This window comes from Eurosta solidaginis, chromosome 2 (assembly GCF_040869045.1).
Source record: "Eurosta solidaginis isolate ZX-2024a chromosome 2, ASM4086904v1, whole genome shotgun sequence".
Taxonomy (NCBI): Eukaryota; Metazoa; Arthropoda; class Insecta; order Diptera; family Tephritidae; genus Eurosta; species Eurosta solidaginis.
The window spans coordinates 127,582,641-127,601,346 of NC_090320.1; the positions used below are offsets into that span (position 1 = coordinate 127,582,641).

General features: G+C 40.4%; 1 protein-coding gene and 1 pseudogene across 1 annotated transcript in view; one reads left to right on the forward strand and one right to left on the reverse strand.

The window, feature by feature from the left end:
• Positions 1-1,754: 1,754 nt before the first annotated feature.
• LOC137241642 (uncharacterized) lies at positions 1,755-10,153 on the reverse strand (annotated as a pseudogene).
• A 1,829-nt stretch (positions 10,154-11,982) lies between these two features.
• The window catches only part of GlcAT-S (Glucuronyltransferase S), a 324,478-nt gene continuing 317,754 nt past the window's right edge, over positions 11,983-18,706 (forward strand). The window contains exons 1-2 of the mRNA XM_067766183.1: positions 11,983-12,061; positions 12,422-12,735. Of these exons, the coding sequence (XP_067622284.1) occupies positions 12,480-12,735 (256 nt within the window). The 5' untranslated portion in view covers positions 11,983-12,061; positions 12,422-12,479. The remainder of the gene's footprint in view (positions 12,062-12,421; positions 12,736-18,706) is intronic.

An 18,706-nucleotide genomic window follows, 5' to 3' on the forward strand; every position in this document is an offset into this window, starting at 1 on the left:
GTGTGTGGTAGGCGCTAAGCCCGCCGCACTTTGTGTTAAAGCAAAAGAGATGTGCTTGAGTAAACTGCGTTGTAGTGTGGATAGCGATGGCTAGCCGCTGCAAAGTAGTTGGCCATGACCAAACATCGCTGAACCAAATTTCCAACTACGTTTTATCTAGTTTATTAGTTTACTTTTACGTTCTCCAAAATTAAATTGTTTTACCTTTAAAAATTTAAACAAAAATAAAAGTTTTCTTAAAATATTAAAAAAATTCAACGTTTTCTATAAAACCTTAAACGGAGTAACCGATACCCTATAAATTGATTAATAACCATCAGTAATATTATATTCATATATACCTACAATTTTATTTACAAACAGCCAAGAAGGCAGAACAAAACAAATACAATTTTAAATGTCGGATTTAACATGTAATCAATGCCAAATTTAAAACACAAAAAAAAATGTTTTCCCTATATGTACTTATAGATCTTAATATAAAATTAGGAAAATGATAATTTATAACTGAATTATATAAAATTTAAATTTATTATACAAAAAAAGAAACAAAGAAAAAATATTAACGTAATTCTAACTTTTAATAAAAAATTGCTCCGAATGAACGAATTTCAAAAATTTTCGTTCATCGGAACCAATTAATAGAATTCAAAAGAAGAATATGGCACACGTGTTTAATTAATTAATTTGCCAAACTCTTCTTTTGAAAAGGAAGGGTGATATAAGGAACATAAGCATTAGAGCAATGTATTATAAGGCATTCTATGTGTTAGGCCTTAAGTTGTATTTGACAGGCGCGTACAGGTGGCAACGCGCATGTCAAATACAACTGTGGCCCACATCACTGACATAAAAAATGTCATAGAGAGAATTATTAAAATTTGGACACGAACACACCAACAAGGGGAAAATTTAAAATTAAATTGTGAAAACTGAAAATAAAGTGAACACTAATTTAAAAACATTTATTATACTAAAATCAACATATAAAAGAAGCAAACTAAACTAAAAGTACGTGTTTGGCAATTGGTGTGGAGTGTGCAGTAGGGTGTCTACGTATGTACAACCTTTTCTGAGGTTCCAAAATGGAACCTCACAGTGTGTTGATGAAACAGAATGTGACCCTCTGAAGATTGACCAGTTATTTGTGTTATCTATGATCGAGGTCGATCCTTATCAGGTTTGGCGAAGTTGTAAAGCTGTAAAAGCAACATTGCGTAGTTCTTAAGTAAATCCAATGAACATATTTATGTAAATGCAACCATGTAAACCATGCAAGAAGAAGAATGAATAAAGACGAAATGGCAATTTCCGGTTAGGCAACAAAAAGTATAAGACGTGTTTGAGTAATTTGGAAATCAATCTAAGAAATATTATTCCATCCGTCACTAAAATCCAATTTTAAATGTTCCTGAAATGCACTAACACACTGTTCGTTAAAATCAAAACTTATATTTTTCTAAGCAGTTGTGTAATGGTTTTACAATCTGAGAAAATGATGGCACAAAGCGTCGAAAAAGAAAAAAGTCCTATGCATAAGTGCAACTCGTTTTGGTTTCTTTGATCTTTTATTTCCTTCAAGTGGGTATCTGTAAGTCAAATGCCTTTAGAAGTTACTAAATATCCTATATATTCAATTTCGTGATAGCCAAATTTACATTTGTTAAGATTTAACTTTAGGCCTTTTTCAGAAATACGTTTCTAAACTAAATGTAATAATTCTTTATGTTCCTCAAAACTTCGAGCAGCTATTATTACATCATCCATATAATAAGTTGTTTTGAATCAATTAAGTCTCTAAAAATCGTATTTATAAATCCTTGGAATACAGCTGATATATTTTTTAATCCAAATGGCATTCTTAAATATTCATATCGCCCATTAGGCGTTACAAAAGCAGAATAGTGAACAGATTCTGGTGACATCTTGACTTGATGAAATCCATTTTTTAAGTCTAATACTGCAAATATATTTTTCCCTTCTAAATATTCAATGTAGTCACGTAAAAGATAAGACATGTAGCTAGGATTTCTCCACGCCTCAAGATCTGTACACGAAGCTACTAACGAGCGTCGCTAAAAAAAACCAAAAAAATTATTGAAAAAAAAAAATAAATTAAATTTCTTCAGGTATATCCGTCCCCGAAACCAAAGGAAAATAAGTATTAAAAGTTGTTTGCATCCCCGTGCAACTTTACACCACCGCGGACTAGAAAAAAAAGTGATTTATAGTTTCCAAAACTTTTTAGCCTTTTAATCGCTTCAGCAATATCTAACCAAGCTTTTGTGGGGTTGAATACTCTTATTCGCTTTGGTAATATACCTTCCACGCACTTTTATTAACTAAAATAACATTTTCTAACTAATTACACAAATTTGCATACAAAAAAATGTAAACAAACATCTTGGTCTTCCTTTCTTTAAGCGTACATACGCTCAGTGACCAACATTGCTGTACGCTTAGCTACATGAAGCTTTCGTGCTTTGTCGCTTTCGCCCCGTGTGCAGCTCTCCATTCAAGTACATGTGTTCGACATCAAAGCGTACAGATTTCGCCTGCAGCGTCTAATACGGGCAAAGACTGATCGAAGAGTAAAGATGTTGCAGGCGCAAACTTCGGTGGAAAGCAGCGGAGCGTAAAAAAATTCTACTAGGTCACTTCCACCACACCACAAACTTTAACACAGGTTTTGACATAATTTAAGCACACAAATTACACTGATTGTAGTTTTGAGTGTAAAAATGTAAATTCTGAACAGATTAGCTGAATAAAAAGTGCACAAATAATTGTTAAATAACAAATACAGCCAGTGGTAGTTTAAAAAATTCTGCTGTGGTAAGTGGTGAATGTGACCTACTAGAATTTTGTGAAGCTTGCTTCACACTATTTTTCGTCCCTGCAACATTTTTACTCTTCGATTAATATTTGATACGCCTCTATGACGCGCAGCCGCTGTTATTTATTTAAACCTCTGTATCATACGAATTATACCTTTTCTTTTAACTTGTTTTAAAGCTTTCTTGCTTGATTATTTAATATTTTATTTTTAATATTAAGAGTTGATTACAATTGATACAATTATTTCCAATGAATGATATTTTATTTTTTTTATATATCAAAAATGAACATAAAAGAAAATTATGAAAAGATATTTCACATAAGATACAATATAGGTTAGGTTAGGTTGAACTGACCGGTCCATGAGGACCTCACATAGACTGATTGAGTCCGTATTGTTACCAGAAGTTTGTTTTAACGACCAAACTGAAAAACCAGGACCTATATTATAAAATAACTCCGAATTCTTGGCAAATACTATAAGCTTCCTAGGACTTAAGCCATTTGCTCCTTCTGGATCCGACAGCTGTATCACTCCTAATAGCAGGAGTCGTAGCCTGGCAAGTGCAGGGCACGAGCACAGAACGTGGTCGATTGTTTCCTCCTCCAACTCGCACTTCCTACAGCTATCACTGACCAAGCCTAATTTAAAGGCATGTGACGCCAGAAGGCAGTGTCCAGTCAGAATACCCGTCATGAGTCTACAGTCCTCTCTTTTTAATGATAGAAGCAACTTTGTTAGTCTAAGGTTGTAAGACCTACACATAATCTTCGACACTTTACAGCCCCGCGCTTGAACCCACGCCTTTCCCTCTTGGTCGATCATGTGCACCTCTCGCCTTCGCTTAATCTAGCCCAGTCTAATTGGGACGTCTACGGAGCAAGCTTCAAGGGATGCACCCTTTTTAGCTAGTTGGTCCACTTTTTCATTCCCATCTATTCCCAGAAGCCCTGGAATCCATTATAGATGTATGCTTCTCCCTGTCCCGATTCTCTCCAGAGACTGCTTACACTCCAACACGCATTTAGCTGCTGTGCTATGCGAGATTATTGCCTTAATAGCTGCTTGACTGTCAATATAAAAGTTAACACGGTTGCAGCTTAAGCTATTCTCTTCCAGGGTTTCTACTGCTTTGGTTACGGCTAATATTTCCGCTTGGAAAACGCTACAGTAATCCAGCAGCCTGTAGGATCTGCTTATTTCCGGATCAGCACAGTATACCGCAGACCCTACTCCTTCCACTACTTTGGAACCATCTGTGTACACAGGTATCGCCTCGTCCGCCATTTGCGCACCCTTGCGCCAACCGTCCACCTCTATTGTGGCCTTAAGATCTCCCTCGAAGCGCAGATAGGTATTCAGGTAGTCTGTTCGTCTTGTGATTGACGACGCTATACTACTATGGCCATATTGTCGGCGCTCAAGCTGCCCCGAGGCACCGAGCCTGGTTGCGGTTATTAATGCTATGCTCCTTGCTACCAGGTCTACAGGTGGAATGTGCAGAATGGCATACAGCACCGCCGTCGGGGTTGTTTTCAGGGCTCCCGTAATGTTAAGCATCGATAGTCTGCTACCCCCTCTAATTTTTTGAGGTATGTTGTTTTTTGTGTGACTTTCCACCAAACAAGAACTCCATAGTATAGAATAGGGCTTACAATCGTTATAAAAACCCAATGATAAAGAGAGGGCGATAAGCCCCACGTACACCCCAGCATTCTTTTACATGTATAAAGTGCCGTTGGGGCCTTCTTAACCCTTTCCCCCACGTTGAGCTTCCATGACAGCTTACTGTCTAGGATGATTCCTAGATATTTTGTGTAAGGTTTCTCTGTAAGGCCACCCCTCATAACTTAGGCCTGGTCCAATTTGGGACCTTGTACCTCTTTGTAAATAAGACCATATCCGTCTTCTCCGCACTGACTTTCAACCCGACGTTAGATGCCCTGGTATGAATATCCCGAAGCGCCCGATCCATCAAAGAACTAATCGTTGGAAGGCACTTTCCACTTATGACAATTGCAACGTCATCCGCGTAAGCCGTAAGTTTTACGGATCCCTCATCGAATCGCCTAAGTAGTTGGTTGATGACCAGCGTCCACAGCAGCGGTGATAGCACCCCTCCCTGCGGCGGAGAAACAAACATATTTATTTGAAAGTTGATATATGTACAAGTGTATATTTTGGTTTACAAAAGTGTTTAAAAAATATGAATCATAAATTATTGTTAATGAATAATCACATTTGGGGTACACTTTTCAGTTTGGATTTTATATAATGTACCGTGATTTCCAAACCTTTGACGATTTTTTGGGGTAGAGGGGGTTCTAAGAAACATCAGAATGGAATCCGCATCTCTAGGAAACTCTTAGTTTATGAAATATAAGCTTTTAAATTTCAACATTTGGTAACATTGCAACTTAAGTCCTGCACATTAAATTCGTGTCGCACATGTCAATAGGGATACCAAAATACGCGTATGGGTATGACTTTCGACATATTTAAAGTAAATTTCCGGTGCAAAACTTAAGTTGTAATATACCAAATATCGGAATTCAAAAGCTTTTTTTCATAAACTAAGAGTTTCTTAAAGTTCCGGATGATAATTTTGCGATTTTAAAGACCCCTCTACCCCTAAAAAAAACTTTGAAATCGTGGTCCACTATTCAAAATATTCACTATTTTCGCAAATGTGCTAAAAAAAATCTTAGTGTGTTAAGGGCTCCGGCGATTGATTTTGTGTGTGTTAGTGCAGCCGAGTGGCTTCGTGACACACGTATTTGTTTTCGGCTACACGTTGCGCCAATCAAAATTTTTTGATTTTTTCATTTGACGCTTGCCTATTTGATGTTGTTGTTGTTGTTGTAGCGATTAGGTTACTCCCCGAAGGCTTTGGGGAGTGTTATCGATGTGATGGTCCTTTGTCGGATACAGATCCGATACGCTCAGGCAACACAGCACCATTAAGGTGCTGGCCCGACCATCTCGGGAACGATTTATATGGCCACATTAAACCTTCAGGCCATCCCTCCCTCCCCACCCCAAGTTCCATGAGGAGCTTGGGGTCGCCAGAGCCTCGTCTGTTAGTGAAACGGGATTTGCCGCTCGAAGGTGAGGTTGACAATTGGGTTGGAGAAGCTATATATTGCGCTACACAACCCCTTGAATCCCTGCTTATTTGATCGTCGCGGGGTGTGATTGACAAAACAGCAGTGTTGTATTTATTTTGTGTTGCAGCAATTCATATTAAAATTTATTGAAAATTACCAATGTTTACCAGCATTATGGAATGTAAAGCTGAAAACATATTGCAATCGTGACGAAAAAGCAAAACAATACGAACTTCTGCTGGAAATTTATAAAGAACAGTACCCTACAGTTCAAAAGATGTACATGTGTAAACCTATTACGTTCTTGCTTGTTCGCAAAGCTTTTCATCCACAATTCCTTTTTTCACTCTTTTTTTTCTTTTCTTTTTATTTAATAAGGGGAATATTTTGAATAAGGTGCCACGATTTTCCAACTTTTTTTTCGAGGGGTGGCGGGGGTCCTAAAAATCACAAAATTATCATCCGCAACTCTAGAAAACTCTTATTTTATGAAATATAAGCTTTTTAATTTCCAAATTTAGTAAAATTTCAACTTAAGTCCTGCACTTAAAATTCGGGTCGCACATGTCGATAGTGGTATCAAAAGACGCGTATTTGTGTCAAGATTCAGAATCCCGGTTAAAAGTTATTTGCGGGAAACCCGTCGGTACTATTGTGGCTTTTTTCGTTGTTGCAATTAAACAAACGAAAACATATGAAGGTGGTGAATAGTGTTGCCATCTCCGCAACAATATCTTTTTATCATGGTAGAACATTATAAGGTGGTGGCACGTCGACATAAATGCAAAGAAACATACACTATCAATGTATTTTGGGCTTAAGGGCAGGATACATACATTTGTCAAAAAAAAAAATAAAAAATCGGAATTTGTAGAGATTTTTATGCTGATTCCAACGGTGTATTTTTTTTTGGTGCAAATGAAAGATTTCGGGGTAATTCCATGTCAAAAGGCGAAATTATGAATTTTCCAAATCAAAATATCTCCGAAACTAGTGGATGGATTTCAAATTTTAAAATATTGAAAAATAACTTACAAAAATAAATAAAGAAAAAATTTTATTATTATTTACCAAAAATTTGAAAAAGCTCTTTTTTGGTGGACATTTTTTAAATTTTAATTTTAATTCTGCGTATAACACCTTTCAGCATAGGCGGCCCTCGGCTGCGCTTATAAAAATTAACCCTGGGCTACGCCATGCCAAGTTCGGGTGTGTGGTATAACCGTGACTACCGCCACGGTGATGTCCTTCTGCGAAGCACACCCTTCTTCATACCTTTTGACGTGGAATTACCCCTATAGTTATTATTTGCACCAAAAAAAAAATATACGGTTGAACTCACCATAAACATCACTACCGATACTCAATTAAATTTTTTTAATTTGACAAATGTATGTATTCTGCACTTAGGCCCAAAATACATTGATAGTGTATGTTTGTTTGCATTTATGTCGACGTGCCACCACCTTATAATGTTCTACCATTATAAAAAGATATTGATGTGGAGCTGGCAACACTATCCACCACCTTCATATGTTTTCGTTTGTTTAATTGCAACAACGAAAAAAAACGACAATAGTACCGACGGGTTTTCCGCGAATAACTTTTAAACGAGATAAAAAAAATATAGTTTCTGCTTTCGGATTCTGAATCTTGACGCACATACGCGTCTTTTGATACCGCTATCGACATGTGCGACCCGAATTTTAAGTGCAGGACTTAAGTTAAAATTTTACTAAATTTGGAAATTAAAAAGCTTATATTTCATCAAATAAGAGTTTCCTAGAGCTGCGGATGCCATTTTGGGGATTTTTAGGACGCCCTCTTCCCCTACAAATCAACATAAGTTTGAAAATCGTGGCACCTTATATAAAATCCAACCCTTTAATAAAACTGCTGTAGTTGAAAGTAAAAAAATCATCATCCGATGACGACATATTCCCGTCCGAACGCTGCGGTTTCTCAATTGAAATGTTGATTGATGGCTTTTTATTTGTAAGTCGGGGGGGCAAGCGTCAACCCCCCGAAACGCTCAACACAAAAACTCAGTTAATGTCGTTTTTGGTCGCCGGCGCCCTTTAATACCTATCACCCAATTCTTGCAGGGATATCACTGAAACTATCGATATTTATTCGACTGTTTTTTCAGCTTATCGGCAAAGCTGTCCACTCCAAGGAGTTACCAAACAAATCATACGAACATAGTGTACAAGTAGATATTTCATTGTTTACTATATAGTATGGCAGCCTAAATTGAGGTTATACTATTTTCACACAGACGGCTTATTGAATAATAAAGGCAATTTTCTACATTCTGTTGGCAGCGTTCCACTTCCGTTTCCGCTTCTTAGCTTTTGGCGTGTTCAGTCCTTAAAAATCCCATTTGTCAAAACAAATGTCATTGTCTGCATGGCGGAACGACACAAGGTGGCCGCATCGAACAGCTGATTATAACCTTTTTTATTTGATTTGATACATCAACTACGGGCGCAGTACGATTTTGACATTTGTCCATCGAATTTACAAGTACATGGAATTTTGTTTGTTTGTAGGTATGTCACCATGCTCCCACCTTGTATCGTTCCGCCATTATTGTCTGTCTCATTCTTCATACTAATCGAGCAGTTACTTCTGTGTGAAAGCAAAAAATTTACGATTCCATTAGCAGGTGAAATGAGATCATTAAGTTTCTGTGTGAAAACAGTATTATGTTGCGAATAGAGTGGAAGGCACTCGAATTCAGTGAAATACCACATTCGAATGGTGTGGAATGAAGAACAGTACGAAGAGCAGAGTTGCAGTAAAAATTTTAGAATAGCACCCCCCGAGTTCGGGGTTAAACTTGGTATCAAATGAAAGAGGGAGTTCTCCTGATCACAAATATATATAACTTAAAGTGCGCGGACTTATAGTTTACGAGTTATTTGATGTTAAAGTTTGCAAATTTAGCAAATTTCTATAGCACTTTCACTTACAATGTACACATCTTTCAAAACCTTTATGCACATAAATATCTATATAAATTGGCAACGATACACTTAAATTTAATTTTAGTATATTTCACATATAATTCTTGCATTGTTTTTACTTAATATAAAAGTTTTTATTAAATCAATCGCGCTTTTGTAGCAACATTCACATTTATGTATATATATATTTTATTGATGACATTACAAAGCTGTGCTGCCACATGAACAAAGAAAAAACAAATATAAATATTACCTTGCCACCTTTCAGTTAATAAAGAAAAAGGAAAATATATATTTGTACGGACTGTACGTATATTTAATTGCCTCAATTAATTTCACGAATGAATCTTCGTGATTATTGCTAATTTTTTTCTCCACAAATACTCACAAATGAGATCTGAAAAATTATAACAGTTATTCGTGTTATCCTTCACCAAAAAGTGTTTAAACGCATGCCACTCCGACTCAATCCGCTGAGTATGCGTGCCATCTTCCGCCACAAAAGGGGTGGTCCGGATCGCTGTGGTTCACTTTCCGATGCTCATACCCATATTCAGCCAAACAGTCGTACGCTTTCCAAAAATCGGTGTGTATCGTACTTCCTTCGACAACGTGCTTCTTTATGAGTGGTATGAGAACCTCCGCGGACCGAATATTTCCTGGACACACCTCCATCCGTATATGGTTGGTACCGTCTTGCACGATCCCCAACACCCAATGTCCTTCGACCCTTCGACCTGAAAAAAAAAATGTTTAACTATTTACGTGTAATATATATACTTTTATTACCTTTGTTATATTTCCGTTTTCCGAATTTGCTCTCGTCGATCTGGACAACTGTTCCGGGACCACCAATCCTTCCTTGAGCTTCCCGATGCGATATTTGATATAATACAACTACTTCACGACAGTAGTTGTACCAATCGCATATAGTTGCACTAGACAGGACTGTGCCAATGACACGCGTACGCGTACATTAAATAAAAAATTTGTGCGAGATCAATTTTCGCGTTTTCAAAAAAAGTGCCCGTTGCCCTCGAAATATCAGCCTTTGACCGGCATACCCCTTTCCGACATCGGAAACTTCCAACCGTGTTGTTTCCTTTGCATGATACCTGCATTTGAGTTTTATGCAGTCTACACTTTTTCGATGTCAAAACTAAACCGAGCTTTTCTGCGAAAAGAATGCACAACTCGCGTGTTTTACATTCTTCGTAAATTGCGATTAAATTCCACATCTCATTTACTTCTGATACCTTCAGAATATTTGATTTTCTTCCACTACTGAAATCGTCGTGTGTCACACCACTGCTGGTGGAAGGGACATCATCACAATCTAATAAGGAATCATATTTAACACACTGGCACAAAAAAAGTAATACAAAAACCTACCAATTGAAACAGTACTCATTTTGAAAAGTTGAAAAGAAATTTATAATTTAAAAGTTGTTTGTCGTTAAAGTTTGCAAATTTCTATACAACAGTTATATGTGTATACGTATATATATTTTATGACATTACAAATCTGTGCTGCCACATCTAAAAAACGGAACAAGTGCAGAATCGAAAAATAACTTATAAAAATATCTTTCATCTGATGTATATATATCTTTAACTTTTCTAGTCTTTACTTACCAAAAATTTGAAAAAGCTCTTTTTTGCATTCGTGAACGAGCTGATATTACCTTATAACTCTTATGTTTATTGTTATGTTAGCCGATCCAACACCGGCTGCGCCATGCACAGTAATTCTGCGTAGAACACCTTTCCGCGTAGGCGGCCTTCGGCCGCGCTTATTTAAAATAACCCTGGGCTACGCCATGCCAAGTCCGGGTGTGTGGTATAACCGTGGCTACCGCCACGGTGATGTCCTTCCGCATATTACCTTATAACTCTTATGTTTATTGTTATGTTAGCCGATCCAACACCGGCTGCGCCATTCACAGTAATTCTGCGTAGAACACCTTTCCGCGTAGGCGGCATTCGGCCGCGCTTATTTAAAATAACCCTGGGCTACGCCATGCCAAGTCCGGGTGTGTGGTATAACCGTGGCTACCGCCACGGTGATGTCCTTCCGCATATTACCTTATAACTCTTATGTTTATTGTTATGTTAGCCGATCCAACACCGGCTGCGCCATGCACAGTAATTCTGCGTAGAACACCTTTCCGCGTAGGCGGCCTTCGGCCGCGCTTATTTAAAATAACCCTGGGCTACGCCATGCCAAGTCCGGGTGTGTGGTATAACCGTGGCTACCGCCACGGTGATGTCCTTCCGCATATTACCTTATAACTCTTATGTTAGCCGATCCAACACCGGCTGCGCCATGCACAGTAATTCTGCGTAGAACACCTTTCCGCGTAGGCGGCCTTCGGCCGCGCTTATTTAAAATAACCCTGGGCTACGCCATGCCAAGTGCGGGTGTGTGGTATAACCGTGGCTACCGCCACGGTGATGTCCTTCCGTATAGTAGTAAAAATATATATTTTCCTTTTTCTTTATTAACTGAAAGGTGGCACGATAATATTTATATTTGTTTTTTCTTTGTTGATGTGGCAGCATACCTTTGTAATGTCATCGATAAAATATATACATACATAAATGTGAATGTTGCTACAAAAGCGCGATTTATTTAACAAAAACATTTAAATTAAGTAAAAACACTGCAAGAATTATATGTGAAATAAACTAAAATGAAATTTAAGTGTATCGTTGCCAATTTATATAGATATTTATGAGCATAAAGGTTTTGAAAGATGTGTAATGTAAGTGAGAGTGCTATAGAAATTTGCTAAATTTGCAAATTTTCACATCAAATAACTCGTAAACTATAAGTCTGCGCACTTTAAATTATATATATTTGTGATCGGGAGAACACCCTCTTTCATTTGATACCGAACTCGGGGGGTGCTAAACTAAATCGCTGCCAACAATATCTTTCAATTACTGTAACTAAGGTGTCCTAGATGCTATATATTCCAAATTTATAACATGTTATGTCTGTTTAAAAATTTAACTTCAATTTGCCTAAGATTTCCGTAATATGGCCATTAGTGATGTTTGTTTGTGTGTCCAAATGTTGAGCGATCAGCTGTTGCGCTACTTGGTAAAGTTTACAATGAGATACCCTATGCATACGATTATCTGTAGTAACCATTGTAAATTTTACCAAGTAGCGCAACTAACAGCTGATCGGTGAAAATTCGCACATTCACACGCACAGTTCTCGACTCAAGTTTCAAAAAAAACTTTAGATTATTTAATTCAAATTTTAAAGTGAGATAATCCCTACAAGTTTATGTATACAGAATATATATGGCGTTTTTGTTGTTATTAAAACAATAGTTTTATTTATATTAAAGCTTTTATCATTTTCTTTTTTAACTTTGAAAAATCTCCGAACACCATTCCTTCATTATATGACATTCGACTGCCTAGTCCACTGCCTTCCACTCTATTCGTAACATAACCTCTACTTAAGCTGCCAAACTATATAGTAAACAATGGTAGTAACATTTAAAGCAAATTGAAAATGTCGACCGTATAGGTTTTTATGTTGATTTAATGGTAACAGCCAAGTCTGTAATGTTTAACTTGTCGGTACCTGGAATAGAAGAGTTACGAGACGAGAAGTTGATATTTTCCCATGGAAATCGAGTGTCAATAGTTCCTTGGGAAAATTATAAACCTTCGTTGTGTAACGGAAACTTTTTCGTTCGAAAAGTTATTATTCTTGCCTTTGTTGTCAGTGCAATATGGTATTTTCTATGGGAAACACGTACTATAACCATTGGTCAATCAATTGAGGGCTATCCTTCAGGTAACTTGATTTGAATAGCTTGTTAATTAATTAAGTGCCATATACATATTATGGGGAACAAACGGAATACTCGAACTTGTCGAAAGTGGTACCCAAAGACACCTATTTTCGTCAAGATTCATAATCCAAAAGCGGAAATTGGTTTTTTTTAGCCAATTAATTGTTGCAATTCATCACATGGTAATTCGGTAGTAGTGCAGTTTACGGTACCCACCCTAAAGTTGAGCCAAGATTTTCGAGTGAGGTATCAAAAGACGCGTATTAATCTCGAGAACAATAATCCGAAGGCGGAAAAGAAAAATTTTATCTCTGTCCGGGATATTTGCAGTTGAAGTTGGCGATTTCCATGTGGTTGTTGTTGTGTTTGTACCCACAAAAAAAATTGTGCATCACCGTGGCGGTAGCCACGGTTATACCACACCCCCGGACTTGGCATGGCGTAGCCCAAGGTTATTTTTTATAAGCGCGACAAAAGGCCGCCAACGCAGAAAGGTGTTCTGCGCAAAAATACTATGGATCCCAACCCCCGGTATCGGAGGTACCCGCGGGTCTTTTTTCAGTTTTTCGTTAATATCTTTTGAACGAATTAAAGATTTTATTTTGGTAATAGTGCAGTTTACGGTACCCACCGAAATTTGGGCCAAAATTTTCGACTGAGGTATCAGAAGACGCGTATTCACGTCTAGATCAAGAATCCGAAAGCGGAAGTTTACTTTTTTTACCCGTGCAAAAGATATTAACGAAAAACCGAAAAAAGACCCCGGGTCCCTCCGAAACCGGGGGTGGGATCCATAGTATTTTTGCGCAGAACACCTTTCTGCGTTGGCGGCCTTCGGCCGCGTTTATAAAAAATAAACCTGGGCTACGCCATGCCAAGTCCGGGTGTGTGGTATAGCCGTGGCTACCGCCACGGTGATGCACAATTTTTTTTGTGGGTACAAACACAACAACAACCACATGGAAATCGCCAACTTCAACTGCAAATATCTCCGGACAGAGATAAAATTTTTCTTTTCCGCCTTCGGATTATTGTTCTCGAGATTAATACGCGTCTTTTGATACCTCACTCGAAAATCTTGGCCCAACTTTTGGGTGGGTACCGTAAACTGCACTACTACCTTTATTTTCAGTTTCGGATTATTAATACTGATGTCAAGGCGCGTCGTTTGACACCTCTCGATATTTTTGGACGCGTATTAGCAGTGTCATGCTGTCGTATAGAATTACCCAACACATGAAGGTGGTGAATATAGTTGCAAGCTCCGGAAAATAGAAGTTTTTCTGTGGGTAGAACATTTAGGCCCGGTTTTTCAGTAGTTGGTTAAGCTAAGCTTAAAATTAGTGGTAATTCTTACCCTAGCTCACAACTGCTAAAACTCGTCCAAAAATCTCGGGAGAGGTGTCAAAAGACGCGCTTTGGGCCCAGTGTCACGAATCCGATAGCGGAAATTGGAAATTTTATTTCGTTTCTGAGATATTTGCAAACAAAATTGAAAATTTTCATGTGGTTGTAAATTTGATGATTTTGTTTACCCATAAGAAAAACTGTGGATAAAAGTGGGTGTTGGATCCCACCCCTGGTTTCGGAGCCCTCCGGGACAATTTTTCGGTTTTTTGGAAATATGTTTAGACAGAAATAAAATTTTGATTTTCCGCTGGGTTCCGTGGTCCTGGGTTCATAACACGTCTTTTGACACCTCCCGATGTTTTTGGTCGAGTTTTAGCAGTTGTGAGCTAAAGTAAATACTTACCCAAATCTAAACTCCTGTTAAACTACTGAGCAGTTTTTCAGTCACAGTTTAAGGCCGCCTTTGGGGTATGCTTTTTTGCTAAAAGTCTAGTTGCGGGGTCGCCTGCTAATACGCTACCATAAATATCGAGAGAGGTGTCCAGCGATGCGTCTTGACATCAGTACATACACAGGTCCCTCTGAGGCCACAGGTCCTTCAGAGCCGTAACAAAATCCTCAAATCCCTTACTGGCAATACCTGTGGAAAAGATAAAGAAATTCTCATGACTACATACAAAGCGCTTCCCAAGGCAGTCGGTTCTATGTACCGGAGCGACTCGGGATTTTTCCCGACCAAGGACTGTCATTTCAGTGTGACCCCATCTAATTTGTTTCGTCCCTCCCACAAATTGTCATCCTCCCAGCAGCTCCTTGCAGCAGGACTGCTCCATATTCTCTTACTCCGGGAAGGCATCGAATCCAATCCGGGTCCGTCTCCTGAGCCCGGTCCTGAGAAATGGTTTTGCTGCATCTGCCGGAAAAGAATCTTTTTAGGACGGTCATACTCTGTTCAGTGTGTCTCGTGCAAGGGATGGTTGCATCGGACAGGTTGTTCTGGGCTTGATCCCAAAACCCGGCGTCCACATAACTTTTATAAATCTTTTGTGGCTCCTTGCTGTTCACGCCCAAGGGCGTCCCGTAGTCTACGCCTAAGCGCCCCCACCCCCACTACCTTCCAGCAGCCCCGCTGCTCAGCAAGCCACAACAAGTACCTGCTGCTGCTCGCGCCCACGGCGCCAAATGAAATAAATGAAATGAAATGAAACTACTACCTTCGTAGTAGAGTTGGTAGCAATGCTGAGCATCGGCCCCTGCCCTCGTCTTCTCCCCCCCTCTTTTCCGGCAGCAATCGTGCAGGTCAGGGAAACAGACTATTAGTCCCTACCTCCGTTTGCACCGTCTGCCAGCACAGAATATATAGGTTTGCGCCATCCGCCCAATGCATCTCCTGCCTTGGGTGGTGCCACTTTCCTAGATGTTCTGGTCTCCGCGACGGCAACCCCCCGACTGGTTTCAGCGCGCCATGTTGCCAGGTCGCAAACCCAAATCATCCGGGTACCCCAATGCTTGCCCAAGGACGCACAGTCCCAGGGCCACAACAGCAATTGCGTCCTGGCCTTCCACAACCCAAGCGTAGTCACCCGTCACTTACCCCCAGAGTGGCGACGTCTCCCCTTATGCACTTCAGAATTCTGCAGTTAAACTGTAATGGACTAACTGGGAAGATTACGGAGATAGTCGATTTCACGAAGCGGCACAACATCCGCATTGCTGCGATTCAAGAGACTAAACTCAGCAAGATCTGCATTGCAGACCTGCTCTGGGTATAATGTCCACAGGAAAGACCGCGAGAGCGGATATGGAGGCGGTCTCGCGTTTATCATACACCACTCTGTGCAATATTATATATTTGATCCTGGCATCGACCGCAGGGACAATGTCTTAGAACGTCAAGGCCTATCTGTCCGGTCAGGCGATGCAAACCTAGAAATCATCAACATCTACATCCCTCCTGCCACCTGTTGCCCCAGTGGATACCGCCCTAATATCAGGGCCTTACTCACTGGCAACAATCGCTTTATCTTAGGCGATTTCAATGCCCATCATGATCTATGGAATTCAAACTTGCGGGCGGACAGTAGGGGTAGATGTTGGCGGATCAAATAGAAGAAACGACGTTCTGCACAATAAACGGAGACGCCCCCACACGTATGGTAGGAAGCTGTCACAGCTACCCAGATATCTCAATCGTGAGCGCAGAACTCGTAAACTGCGTCAACTGGCAGCCGATGGTAACATTGGCATCCGACCACCTGCCCATACTTATTTCGCTTGAGCGTACCGCCGACTTCATCGTCACTGAAAAACGCACTTTCATAAACTTCAAAAAATGAAAGTGGGAAGAATATAAATCCTTTACAGACAGCCGCTTTGCTGCCCTCCCTATCCCGACTGATGCCCGCCAAGGGGAGCGTGCCTTCCGTAAGGTCATTAAATCCGCCTCGGCACATTTCATTCCCGCCGGGAGAATTCCCGAAATCCGGCCCACTTCCCGGCGGAGCCCGCAAACTTAGCGAGAGAACGTGACCTTATAAGACAGCTTGATCCAGGCGACCCCCAAATAAGGGACATAAACCAACGCATCAGATTGCTTGTGGATGAACACAAGCGGGCGAAATGGGAGGAGCACCTAAGAGGTTGTAACTTTCTAACGGTGTGGGTAAACTTTGGTCCACCGGAAAGTCCCTATCGAATCCGACTAAGGACAAAGACAAAGTTTCCATCGCCTTTGGCGACAAAGTGCTGTCGGACGCGAAAAAATGCGCGAGCGCTTTCTGCCGACAATATATAATGCATCCTACGCTCGACAAAGAGAGCCAATAGACACGCACATAAACACAAATTCAGCGCGTCACCAATCACCATCACCGGTAAAGAGGTTGAGGACGCCATTGGTCGTGCTAAACCATCCAAAGCAGTGGGCCCAGACGGCATAGCCATGCCGATGCTTAAAAGCCTAGGGAAAGAGGGTTTCAAATATTTAGCACATGTCTTCAACCTGTCTCTTTCCACCTTTGTCATACCTGAGAAATGGAAAATGGCCAAGGTGGTCCCGCTACTAAAGCCTGGGAAACCAGCTGACATAGGTGAGTCGTATCGTCCGATATCTCTCCTATCGCCAGTGGCAAAGACGCTTGAAGCCATTTTGCTCCCTTATTTCCAAGCAAATTTGCAGCTAGCCCCTCATCAGCATGGCTTCAGAAAACTCCATAGCACTAGCACCGCGCTAAATGCTATTAGCACCCAGATAAATTGCGGTTTAAATCAATACCCCCACCATAGAACAGTACTCCTAGGGCTAGACCTATCAAAAGCTTTTGATACGGTCAACCATGGCTCGTTACTGCAAGACCTGGAAGGGTCTACCCTTCCCCCATGTCTTAAAAGGTGGACCGCAAATTATCTGGGTGGTCGGCAGGCATCGGTGCAATTTAGAAACGAAACATCAAAACCAAGGAGAATTAAACAAGGGGTGCCACAGGGTGGTGTCCTATCCCCACTTTTGTTTAATTTCTACATATCTAAGCTACCTTCACTACCGGAAGGATTCGCAATCGTTTCCTACGCCGATGACTGCACAATAATGGCCACAGGCCCAGGCCCCAAGATCGATGCGCTATGCAATAAAATAAACCGCTACCTCCCTGATCTCTCCAATTTTTTCGCCTCACGAAACCTGGCATTATCACCGACTAAATCTTCCGCGACCTTATTTACAACATGGACGTCCCAAATGTCGACCATTTTGAACATCCACGTCGATGGCACTACGCTACCGACTGTCCTACACCCCAAAATCTTGGGTGTGACGTTTGATCAAGATCTACATTTTGGTGAGCACGCAGCCGCAATTGTTCCGAGAATTCAGAGCCGTAACAAAATCCTCAAATCCCTCGCTGGCAGTACTGGGAGAAAAGATAAAGAAACTACATACAAAGCAATTAGCCAGCCGATTACGTGCTACGCGTCACCCATATGGTCGCCAAGCCTAAAAATCACCCACTGGAAGAAACTACAGGCCTGCCAAAATACTGCTCTCAGAATCGCCACGGGCTGTCTTCTTATGTCCCCAGAACACCCTCTGCATAATGAGGCGAGAATACTCCCCATCAGGGAGAGAAATGAGATGCTGACCAAACAGTTCCTGTTGAATACCCAGAAACCTGGGCATCCCAACAGACATCTGATTGATGAACCAGCACCGCCTAGGGGCTTAAGGAGTTATCTCCGTAAGCATTTTGAGAAAATACGGCACCTGAGAACCCAGCCGTATGAAGTGAAAAAACACAAGCAAGTCCTTGGTGAACTCCATAAACAGGCGTCGGACCTTTATGCCGGGAATTGCCCGGTGAATTCAGTACTTAACGAAAATTATCCAAAACTCGCGGAAGAGGAACGCATACTCCCCAGGGAAACGCATGTCACTCTTGCTCAACTTCGTTCTGGATACTGTAACAGGTTAAACTCTTACCTATCCAGAATCAACCCCGACATACAAAATGTATGCCCCGCTTGCAATGTGTCCCCACATGACACCAACCATCTCTTCAATTGTAATGTGGAACCAACGCCTCTAACACCCCTTTCCTTAGGGTCCACCCCTGTTGAAACGGCAAGTTT